A 12,877-nucleotide genomic window follows, 5' to 3' on the forward strand; every position below is an offset into this window, starting at 1 on the left:
AAGAAAGGTCATTGATGAAGCAGTTGAAGATGGTTGGGCCGAGGACACTACCCTGAGGAACTCCTGCAGTGATGTTTTGGAGCTGGGATGACTGATCGCCAACAACCACAACCATCTTCCTTTGTGCTAGGTATGACTCCAACCAGCAAAGAGTTTTCCCGCTGATTCCCATTGACTCCAGTTTTGATAGGGCTCCTTGATGCCACATTCAGTCAAATGCGGCCTTGATGTCAAGGGCAGTCACTCTCACCTCACCTTGGGAGTTCAACTCTTTTGTCCATGTTTAAGCCAAGGCTGTAATGAGGTCAGGAGCAGAGTAGCCCTGGCAGAACCCAAACTGGGCGTCAGTGAGCAGATTATTGCTAAGCAAGTGCCATTTGTTGGCACTGTTGATGACCCCTTCCATTACTTTACTGATGATGGAGAGTAGACTGATGTGGCGGTAATTGGTCAGGTTCGATTTGTCCTGCTTTTTGTGTACCGGACTTCCCTGGACAATGTTGCACATTGCAGTGTTGTAGCCATACCGGAACAACTTGGCTAGGGTGTGACAAGTTTTGGAGCACACATCTTCAGTACTATTGCCAGAATTTTGTCAGGACCCATAGCCTTTGCAGTATCCAGTGCCTTCAGCTGTTTCTTGATATCATGTGGAGTGAATTGAATTGGCTGAAGACTGGCATCTGTGATGCTGGGGACCTCCGGAGGAGGCCGAGATGGATCATCCACTCGGCACTTCTGGCTGATTATTGTTGCAAATGCTTCAGCCTTTTCTTTTACATTGATGTGGGTATTTGTGGAGCCTCTTCCTCCAGTGAGTTGTTTAATTGTCCACCATCATTCACAACTGGATGACAGAGCTTAGATCTGATCCGTTGGTTGTGGAATCACTTAGCTCTATCATTTGCTGCTTATGCTGTTTGGCATGCAAGCAGTACAGAGTACAATTTCAAAATTTGCAGATGACACAATACTTGAAAGTATTGTGAACTGTGAGGAGGATAGTGATAACCTTCAAGAGGACTTAGACAGGCTGGTGGAATGGGAAGAAGTAGCAAATGTGACATATAAAATTTAATGCAGAGAAGAGTGAATTGATTCATTTTGGTAGGAAGAATGAGGAAAGGCAACATAAAATAAAGGGTGCAATTCTAAAGGGGGTGCAAGAGCAGAGGGACCTGGGAGTAATCATTGAAAGTGGCAGAGCAAGTGGTTAATAAAATGGTTGAGAAAGTGGTTAATAAAGCACATAGGATCCTGGGCTTTATAAATAGGGGCATAGAGTATTTTTAAAAAATTATTATTCTTCCATGGGATGGGAGCATCGCTGGCAAGACCAGCATTTGTTGCTCAAACCTAATTGCTCTTGAGAAGGGGCTGGTAAGCCACCTTCTTGATCCATTGCAGATCATCTGGAGTAGTTACACTTACAGCTGTTAGAAAGGGAAGGAAGTTATGATAAAGTTGAATAAAGCACTGGTTCAGCCTCAACTGGAGTACTTTGTCCAATTCTGGGCCTCAACACTTTAGGAAGGATATGAAGGCATCAGATAAGTTGTAGAAAAGATTAACGAGAATGGTTCCTGGGATGAGGAACTTCAGCTACAGGGATATATTGGAGAAACTGGAGCTATTCTCTGGTGAGAAGAGAAGATTAAGGGGATATTTGATAGAGGTTTTCAAAATTATGCGTGGTCTGGACAGGGTAAATAGGGAGAAACTGTTCCTATTGGCAGAAGGGTCAAGAGCCAGAGGATACTGATATAAGGTGATTGGCAAAAGAAGCAATGGTGACACAAGGAAAAATGTTTTTATGCAGTGTGTGGTTAGGATCTGGAATGCACTGTCTGAGAGCGTGGTGGAGGTAGATTCAACAGGCCTTCAACAGGGAACTAGATAATTATCTAAAGAGGAAAGATTTGCAAGGCAAAGGGGGAAAAGTGGGAGAGTGGGACTGGGTGAGTGCCTCTTCAAGAGAACCAGCACAGACATTATGGTCTGAATTGCCTTCTTCTGTTCTGTAACCATTCCCTGATAATCTAGGCTGATACTCCAATGTACTTCTGAAGAGTGCTGCATTGTCAGAGGTGCTGCCTTTCTGATGAGACATTCAACCGAGGCCTGCCTGCCCTCACACATGGATGTAAAAGGTCCTATGGCATAATCAAAGAAGAGCAAAGAAGTTTTCCCCAGTGTCCAGACCAACATTTACCCCTTAATCAATGCCAATAAAACAGACTAACCGATTGCTTATACCACTGTTGTTTGAGAAACCTTGATCTGCATATAGATTGACTACTGCATTTGCCTACATAACAGTGACTCAGATTCTCAAGTAATTAGTTGGCTGTAAAACGCATATGGAATCATAAAAGTCATTACATAAATGCAAATTCTTTCTTTCATATATGAACTGAGTTGGCTATGGTTTATTTGCATTTCTGTGGTGATATATTTTATTTTTCAAACCTAGGACTAGGAGGATTTTTAACTGGGCCATACCACAACCACAGACCCAATAAAAGAAAATACAGTTTATAAACTGTAACACAGGATCAATGCCCTTACAGGAGCAAGCCTGGTACCTCTGACACATGGGGCTTAACATATTCTCAGAGTATACAAATAGGTAGTACAGAGTTTGAGTATTTCTGAAAAAAGAGATATTTTGTTAAAGCTTTTCATCTTGCACTCATCAGGACATTCACAAGAAAATAGCAATATCAGGACTTGTGTCAGAGCAATGAGCTGCCGCATGATATATATGACAGGGTTCGTCCTCATGGCTCGTTGCGTCCGTGTCTGTATGGACTGCCCAAGATGCACAAAAGTGATGTCCCTTTACACTCTATCTATGATCAGTTCTGCACAACATGAATTGGCCAAATGGTTGGGCGAATTGTTACAACTGCTTTTGAGCAAGTTTTCCAGATACCTGGAACATTTGTGAAGACCAGACAGGACTTGCAGGTCAATAGCAATGCTATATCCACGTGCTCATTTGACATTGCTAGCCTATTCACCAATGTTCTACTTAAGGAACATATGAACTAGGTGCAGGAGTAGGTCACTCGGTCCTGCAAGCCTGCTCCACCATTAAATAAGACCATAGCTGATCTGATTGTAAACTCCCGTCTGCCCCTGATAACCTTTCACCCCCTTGTTAATCAAGAGTCTATCTAGCACTGCTTAAAAAATATTCAAAGACCCTGCTTCCACTGCCTTTTGAGGAAGAGAGTTCCAAAGACTTACAACCCTCCGATAGAAAAAATTTCTCCTCATCTCTGTCTTAAATGAGCGGCCCCTTATTTTTAAATCGCGACCCCTAGTTCTAGGTTCACTGACAAGAAAAAACATCCTCTCCACATCCACTCTGTCAAGACCCCTCAGGATCTTAAAGGTTTTGATCAAGTCACCTCTTACTCTTTTAAATTCCAGTGGATACAAGCCTAATCTGTCCAACCTTTCCTCATAAGGAAAGCTGCTCATTCCTGATATTAGTCTAGTAAACCTTCTCTGAACTGCTTCTAGTGCATTTACACCTTTCCTTAAATAAGGAGGCCAATACAGTACCCCAGATGTGGTCTCACCAGTGCCCTGTACAACTGAAGCATAACCTCCCTACTTTTGCATTCAATTCCCCTTTCAATAAACAATAACATTCTATTAGCTTTCCTATTTACTTGCTGTATCTGCATACTAGCCTTTTGTGATTCATGCACTAGGACACCCAGATCCCGCTGAATCTCAGAGCTCTGCAATCTCTCACCATTTAGGTAATGTGTTTCTTTTTTATTCTTCCTGCCAAAATGGACAATTTCTCATTTGCCCACATTGTACCCCATTTGCCATGTCTTTGCCCACTCACTTAACCTATCTATGTCACTTTGTAGCCTCCTTATGTCCTTTTCACAACTTACTTCTTACCTATCTTTGTGTCATCAGCAAATTTAGCAACCATACCATCTGTCCTTTCATCTGACATTTAGATAAATTGTAAAAAGTTGAGACCCCAGCACTGATTCCTGTGGCATAGCACTCATTACATCCAAACAAGAAAAAGGCCCATTTGTGGCTACTCTCTGTTTCCTGTTTGCTAGCCAATCTTCCATCCATGCCAATATATTATCCCCTACATCATGAGCTTTTATTTTCTGCAATAACTTTTGATGTGGCACCTTATTAAATGCCTTCTGGAAATTTAAATACAGTACGTCCACCGGTTCCCCTTTATCTACAGCACATGTGACTCTTTCAAAGTACGCCAATTAATTGGTTAAACATGAGTTCCCTTTCACAAAACCATGTTGACTCTGTCTGATTGCCTTAAACTTTTCTAAGTGTCCTGCTATAACATCTTTAATAGTACCTTCTAACATTTTCCCTATGGCAGATGTTAAGCTAACAAGCCTGTAGTTTCCTGCTTTCCGTCTCCCTCCTTTTTTGAATAAAGGAGTTACATTTTCTATTTTCCAATCTAAAGGAACCTTCCCAAAATCTAGGAAATTTGGGAAAATTAAAACCAATGCATCAACTATTTTGCTAGCCACTTCTTTCAAGACCCTAGGATGAAGTCCATCAGGACCTGGGGATTTGTAAGCCATAGATATTTGCACTGCAGCACTATATCATGGTGATCTTGACCTGCCACCATTGCATGAATCAGTATCCATTGAGCTTATGAACTCGACAACTCGTGCAGTTGAGTTCAGTTTTAATGACACCATGTATGCTCAAAGAGATGGTGTTGCCATGGGACCCCCTCTTGGCCCAGCTCTGACAAACATCTTTATTGGGTTCCATGAGAAACTTGTCTTTGATGGAATTACACCTAACCTCCTATCCCTTGCATATTTCTGATATGTAGATGATATGTTTGCTCTATTTAAATTCGCAACTGCATGTAATAATTTCCTTGCATGCCTTAATGGGTTCCATCCTGCACTCTAATTTATCTTTGAAACGGAACAATCAAATGAACTCCCTTTCCTTGACGTATTAGTTGAGAAATCTGACAAAGGGTTCTCAACCACGGTCTACCACAAGCCTACCTTCACTGGTAAATTCACGCATTGGGATTGTTACAGTTCCATGTGCTATAAGATTTGCCTTATCAGCAACCTCATAAATAGGGTCCTAAGCTTGATGCAGAAATAGGGTGCATAAAAGACATCCAGCAGGGTAATGGCTAGCCTGACCAGATAATTTCATGCTGTATAGCATACAAACTCATGAATGGGCCCAAGGCCATCACTTTAGGCCCTAAAAAAGTGTCTAGTCTACCTCAGATTACCCTGGAAGAGCAAGGTATGTCAAAAATTTGAGCAACAGGTGAGGCCAGCTGTTTCTACTACTACGTAGTAACATATGTGGCATTAGCCACTTACAGGATGCTGCCTTCAAGCCAAAAAGATGTTTTGCCTATCACACAAATGAGTAATGTGCGATATGAATTTCAAGGCAGTGTGATGCTAGATACGTAGGCCATACATCCCAAAGACTGGCAGATCGTCCCTTCTGCAGTTCACAATCCGCAAGGTACACACCGTACCCAACCAGCCCATGCTTGCAAAACTCAAAACACAGTATCCAACATTAGATGTGATTCCATGATTGAACAACATTTGCTAAATAATCCTCAGTGTGCTAAGAATTACCCTGACAACCAATTTAAGATTGTCAGTCAGGCTCACAGTGTGGTGCATTTGCATGTACTGGAAGCTACATATATTAATACACAGGGCCCTGTTCTTTGCAGACAGAAAGAACGTGTACACACACATAGTGCTTGTTTCAGCTAAACAAAATAAGTGACAAACATTTGCTGGTTCATTCCCCTGGACAATGTCTTGACCAATCAGAGTCAAACTGTCTGGTTTACATTTCAAGCAATGCTCGGCAGTTAACTGTCAGTCACCATTAACTGGTGCATTCTCCATGACAACATTTCTACCAATCAGAGTCCATTTGCGAACCAACCAGCACTCTCTTCTCTTACAGTATAAGTATGTTGTTTCCCCGACATTGGTATTTCCTTGCGAATTGTCCTGATGAGTGTAAGACAAAAAGCTTCGAAAAAAAATCTCTTTTGTCAGTAATACTCGAATTCGCAGAGATTGTGCTTATCAAAGTTTGAACCCCTTTATGTGTCTGTAATGATGCTTGGGCTGTGACTACGGAAAACGGGGGAGATTCATAATTAATACCTCACAGTTGAAATCTGCTTTATTTATTGAGCTCCTTATATAAAGATGTTTATTCAAAAAAATTCATTCAGCTAGTTTCTTAGCACGTTTCTTGATAACATCTCATAGCACATCACAAACAATGAAGCTCTTTGAAGTATAAACAGTAAATGCTGGAAATACTCAGCAGGTCAGGCAGGATCTATGAAGAGAATAACAAAACAAACATTTCAGGTTGCTGGCCTTTCATCAGATCCTAGTGTGATGCTTGAACCTTTAACTTTCAGCAGCATCTTTAAGCTATCTGGAGGAGCAAATTGGAACAGGTGAAGATTTTTATACAAGGATTGTGACCTAGTTGCACTTCCAGATGATTAACTTAACTGAGATCAATTCCATCATAGCAGAGGGAAAAAATTTCTCTGCGCATTAAATGTAGCATGGAAGGACATTAATAGTCTCAATAAATAGTATGTTTACTTCATTAAAATACAGCAACAAATGCAAGAGTGAAGCAGTCATGGACAGAATGCACATCATAATGGGCTGAGGTCACATGGGATGAGGAGGGAAGCCATTAATGCACATAAAATCATGTTAGCAGTATGCCCAGAGATAAAAACAAAAAACTGCGGATGCTGGAAATCCAAAACAAAAACAGAATTACCTGGAAAAACTCAGCAGGTCTGGCAGCATCGGCGGAGAAGAGCAAAGTTGACGTTTCGAGTCCTCATGACCCTTAGTTCTGTTGAAGGGTCATGAGGACTCGAAACGTCAACTTTGTTCTTCTCCGCTGATGCTGCCAGACCTGCTGAGTTTTTCCAGGTATTTCTGTTTTTGTTTAGGAGTATGCCCTCTGTGCCTAGATTCCTAGAATGCTCTCCTGGTGCATATAATTCCATGCCATAAGCACCAATTCATTAAATCTAATCTCTAGATAGTTACACAGTTATAGAAGAAAAATACCACATCAAAATTAATGTCAACTCAAATACTGGTTATAAATTTATAATTCTCTTTCAATATTTTATACAGTAATAAGACAACACTTGTCAAAATAGTATGCTTGCCTGTTTTCATGCATGGGATGGCTTGGTACTATTGCAGTACTGCTTTTCAGACACTAGAGGTCAGCAGAAGTAGCTAATTGAGGTTGAATTCCGAATAGTACTTCCACTGCTGAAAACTGCGATAGCTTAGTGACATTATAAATAGGAATTTGTTTTTTTTCTAGAACTTATTCTCCCTCTACTTTTTTCCCTTCTCTCCAGTAAGTGATGACTCATTTTGGGGTATGGTTTCTAGGAAGGCCTTCTGGCCTCATGTTCTCCATGTGTGAAGCGCAATGGTATTTTTTCAAATGCAAGTTACCGAAGGAAGTGTTAGGACCCTTTGAAAAGTGGTGACCAGTCTGGGGTCTAGAGCCACATGTGGCTTATGTAGGCTTCAGGTAAGGGCAGGATCAGGCTCAGATCTGATGGTCCTTCTCAGTGTTACTGGGGTGAGGAAGCAGAGGGTGGTCATCACCAGTGCAACCTACTCCAGTAGAGGAGGAAGACAATAAGGGCAAATGTGGGAGGAAATTATATACAAAAGCATGCAACATTGATACTTGGCTGACTCCAGTGGATTGATTGGGAATTCCCAAACCTCACGTGGTAGTTCTTTACAACTTCCCAAAAAAATTTCATATGAGGATATCCTCACATCGCTTATACCTTACTCAATGAGGCAATATGGACATCGTCAGCCTCCACTACACAGAGCCTGATAAAACCATTACAGTCGAAGGCTTGCACTAACAGAAAAAAAAAGGTGTGAGGGGAATGGGGACAGTGTTGGAGGGAACAGTTACTGTCGCACAAAAGTGTGATTATGATGGTTTGACCTAGGGATCCCCAAGGCAGCATTGTTTAGTTGTTAGCAATGGCTTAGTGGTAGAACTCTTGCCTGAGTTATGAGGACATGGATTCAAGCACCACTCCACACACTTGAGCCCATAATATAGGCTGACACATCTAGCATAGTAATAATGGAGTACGATAGGGAAGCTATAGCGTAGTGGTATTGTCGCTGGATTCCAGGGTAGTACTCTGAGTACCCAGGTTTGAATCACAGCATGGGAGATGGTGGAATTTGAATTCAATAAATATCTGGAATTAAAAGTCTAATGAAACCATTGCCAATTGTTGTAAAAACCCACCTGGTTCATTAATGCCCTTTAGGGAAGGAAATCTGCCATCCTTACCTGGTCTGGCCTACATGTGATCATCCAGACCCACAGCAATATGGTTGACTCTTAAATGCCCTCTAAACGAGGGCAATTAGGGATGAGCAATAAATGCTGGCCTATGCAGCAACACCCACATCCCATGAATGAATATAAAATAAAATTTGGAGGTACTGTCTTTTGAATAAGATGTTAAACCAAGGACCCCTGTGCTCTCTCAGGTGGATGTATAAGTCCCCACAGCACTATTCAGATAAGAGCAGGGAAGTTCTCCCCAGTGTGCTGACCAATATTTATCCCTTAACCAACCAAAACAAATTATCTGATCATTATTACATTACTGTTTGTGGGATCTTGCTGTGCACAAATGGCAGCTGCATTTTGTACATTTCAACAGTAACCATGCTTCAAAGTATTTCTTTGGGCTGTGATGCATTTTGGAACTCCTGAGGTTATGAGAGGTGTTATAAAAATGCAAGTTTTTTCTTCTTTCTATATAACTCACTGCAAGCCTATATCTATTTTGGGAATCGTAAAAGTTGGAGAAAGAAGTACTCAATAACGCAGTGCATACGAAATAAAGCCAAAAGGAGGGCGCTCGTCTGTGAGTTGTATTGTGGATAAGAATATGAGAAGTGACAGTAATTGATTCGATGATGAAGTAATTTGTTGTCATTATGAAGGTCTGGCAAGATTGGAATTCAGCAAAACAAAAACTGACAGAAAGCAAAATAAATAACGCTAATGCACAGTCGGGCTCCTGATGCTGTGTCTCTCTGTCTGCATTTCTTCTCCATGAATCGGTTTAATGGGTGGCATTCTGCGCTGATGTATACACTCAGTTCATGTTAGCTAACAGGACCTGGTTCTAATAAAAGGCTGTTTGCCTATTGGAGAATACATACTTAACAGAAGTCCACCATCAAATGTCTATTTGTAGGAAAGAGTCCAGGATTACGTTGTAAGTGAATTGACAAGTAATTTACAAGAGGGAAATGGTTTTCATGCTCCCACTTTTGAATGACTGTATCAGTGAAGTCTCAAAAAAAAAGATCGTGTGGCGATATCAGGCAGAGCAACTTCAGAGTTGAGTTGAAAAACTATTCAGGTACAGCACAGTTTATAGCTCTACAGGTATGTAAGGCAACATATAGGCTGCCCCATCAACACCTATAAATCCTGAATCTAGCATGTGTTGGTCACAACTCAAAGTTTCAAAACTAAATAAAAGAAAGAAAACTTTGTGCCGGTTTCTTCTGACCTGGACAGTTTACAAACATCTCCTTTACCACCAAGAATAAGACAAAAACTGGTTCCAGAATGTGTTTACTTATTGCAATTAGATTTTGCAACCTTAAATGGTTCAGGCCGTTAAAGTACAGCTCCAACTTAACACATTTCATGTAGTACATGGTCATTATAAGATTTCCTACCATTTGTTTTGCTTTGAACACTACTACAGGATACCTGCACATTTCATCATGAATCTTTATGATGAGGGTTTAAAAGGAGATATCTGTACACTTACTGGTGTATCTTCTTATTATCTACCAGGACAAACCTGGTGGCCTCCCTGTGGCCTTGCAGGGGTACCTTCCTATATGGGCACTCTTTGATTTTTAGAGGGACCCCCCTGCCACAGTGGCAATGGCCACCCTGTTTCAATGGTGCTGCCTGCCTTCAGCAACCTCCTGACCCCTCTTTGCTGGGCCTGCATGCCTGATTGCCCTTGGTATCTCACTTACCTACTTGGGAGGTTGCCATCCTTCCATGGCAACCTCTCCTTCCAGATGCAGCCCCAGCTGTGGCCACTGCTTCTGGTGGTGCTACTGAGACTGCAGGGCTGCTGGCTCTCTGATTGGCCAGCAGTTCCAGGGGGGCTGATGACCACCCTTAAAAGGGTGGGCTACCCTGGTAGCAATGAATTTGTTATATGCTGTCAATAAAATGTGACCCAGGTCCCGCCCCTCCCAACCGCACACTTCAGGCCCATCAGTGGGATTCCAGCTGTAAGAACAAAATTCCAGCCATGAAGTAGATTAGAACCTGATGACAGTAAAGGAGCAGGAGGAAGAATGCCACATAAAATGGCCCAGTGTTGCCTCAACCACCTCTCAAATCAAAAGTGGGGTAACAAGAAGTGATTGGAGTCAGCAGTAAACGTACAGCTACAGTAGATTATGGATTAGGGAGTTATTCTGTAGAGTGCATTTAAACTTTCTAAGCATAAAATACCAGATGGCAGACTTACACATCATATGGGAATGCTAAAGTGTTATACCCTTGTGATACCAGCTCCAACCACCTGAGGTCCCAAACTCAGTTGTTGGATGATGGGGAGAGGTTGTGCAGAGGCTGGGCCTCCCTCATGGTGGGCATGGAAGGTCAGTTAAATGGGGCATCCCCAACCTGTCTTTGTGTAAATTTAATTGTGTCATTGATTGATTCGCATTCACTTATACATGAGGTAAAAAATGCTGCGGGATTGAATGCTCGTGTCTTTATACAGTGAAAGCCTTAAATCCTATACCAGACTGGTCCAAATCCATCCCCTGTGAAACCTTCAACCTCTGCGACTGGCTCTTGTTTGCTTCTTCTTTGCCTCTTATTTTTGCAACAAGTTGTCAGAGCATTTTATTTGGGAGCAGGAATCTCAAGTTTATTAAAGTACAATTTAATATAAAATCTGCCTTTCCTGACTGGCCTCTGTATGCAATTGGTTTGTGATGGGAGTGTGGCAGGGGGTTGAAGGAGAATCAGCAAGTGGCAAGGAAACAAAACAAACATGTTGACCCTCAGCACACGTCTAAGTAATTTTTAAAAACTGCCTCTGCTTTCCACAAATACTCTGAGAGCCCTATTTCAGGGAAGACCACGGTTACCTTTTGTCAGCTGAACTGGATGCCTGGCTGAGGTCATTGTTTCCAATGAAATTCCGTATTTCAGAAAAGTACGACTCCTCCTTTTCCTCCAAAAGTGCAGTATTGTCTAGCTCAGAGTTTGGGGAAGATGCACTGGTGCCCAGGTGATTGGATGAAACCCCAGAATGCTGGCTCACTGAAAAGGGAGGAAGAGATCAGATGGCTGTCGACAGGAAATAGGAATCATTTTGTGCAAATCCTTAAAATTCTCTATCTGCTTTCTACCCTTTATTTGGGAATAACGAGCCCCATGCAGGTTATTATTGTTTGGTAAGCCTCTTGCACTTGTATAATTCACATCGCTACCAGGAATGTGGCAATGAATCAAGAACTCAGTTACAAAGAATTGATGGTGAGTGTTGCTTTACTGTACACCTTCAAGAGAGCGCTACCTGGGATGGAGACTGAATCATACAACAAGTAGGTACCAAATAATATGGCATGACGAGTGGTCTCCTGGACTTTTTTCAATCACCTAGAGAGAGACTGGAGAGGAATTTTCCAGATCTTACCTCCTAATTGGCTTTGGGTTTTTGATTTGAATCTTGGCCTCTACTAGGAAGTACACAGCATTGAGGGTGTTAACGCATGCTTAAGGCTTCACAACTGTATGGGACTTGCTAGTTGGACCAGCGAATAAACAGAAAATGCTGGAAATACCCAGCAAGTCAGGCAGTATTTGTGTAGAGAAAAATACAGTTAATGTTTCAGGTCTGATGTACCTGGAATACTCTCATTCTCATGTTTCTTGAGGTGGCGGTCGAGGTTGGTTTGCTGCCCAAAGCAGCGGTTGCATAAGTGACATTTGAATGGCTTCTCTTTGTTGTGGATGTTGCGCACATGCCTTTGTAGGTTTGAGGAGATGCTGAATGACCTGTCACAGTATTTACACCTGGAAGGACAAGAATAATTGGCTGTAAAAAAGTTATCACCAAAATTTAATGGCCAATTGAGAACTGCAATGAAACCTCCTCAAACTTGGAGGCCGCTCAATGGCCTATTAAATGCAGCCAGTCAGTTTATTTACAATACTGGAAACATTAGGCCCTAGAAAAATGACACATACACCCATGCACTTTAGTGTTGGCTTATACAATTCCTGGGTGATGATATTAATTTCTCTAGAAAAGGGAAGACTGAGGGGTTGATCTTTAAGCATATGAAGGTGCCTGATAAGGTAGATGTAGAAGAGATACTTGCACATATGGGGGAGTCCAAAACACAAGGTGACAAACATAAGATAGGCACAATTAAACCCAATAAAGATTTCAGAAGAAACTACTTTAACCGAAAAAGTGGTGAGAATGTACAACTTGCCTTCACATGGAATAGTTGAGGAGAATAGTACAGATGCATTTAAGGGAAGCCGAATAGGGAATAAAGAAAGGAATAGGATATGCTGGTAAAGTAAGATGTGGAATGAAAGAAGGCTTGCGTGAAGTCTAAACACCAGTATAGACCAGTTGGGCAGAATGGTCTTTTTCTGTACTCTAAATTCTTTGTAACTAACTTGTCACCAAAGACTTAAAACAAAAAGCCAG

The 12,877-nt window shown here is 41.7% G+C and overlaps 1 protein-coding gene across 1 annotated transcript in view; it reads right to left on the bottom strand.

Annotated features, from left to right (window-relative positions):
- Positions 1-12,877, bottom strand: part of prdm16 (PR domain containing 16) — a 537,585-nt gene that overhangs the window by 19,147 nt on the left and 505,561 nt on the right. The window contains exons 13-14 of the mRNA XM_041206996.1: positions 12,059-12,228; positions 11,298-11,472 (exon numbers count right to left, since the gene is read on the bottom strand). Coding sequence (XP_041062930.1) covers positions 11,298-11,472; positions 12,059-12,228 — 345 coding nt within the window. The remainder of the gene's footprint in view (positions 1-11,297; positions 11,473-12,058; positions 12,229-12,877) is intronic.

The sequence above is a fragment of the Carcharodon carcharias genome, chromosome 15, assembly GCF_017639515.1.
Source record: "Carcharodon carcharias isolate sCarCar2 chromosome 15, sCarCar2.pri, whole genome shotgun sequence".
In the NCBI taxonomy this organism is placed as follows: domain Eukaryota; kingdom Metazoa; phylum Chordata; class Chondrichthyes; order Lamniformes; family Lamnidae; genus Carcharodon; species Carcharodon carcharias.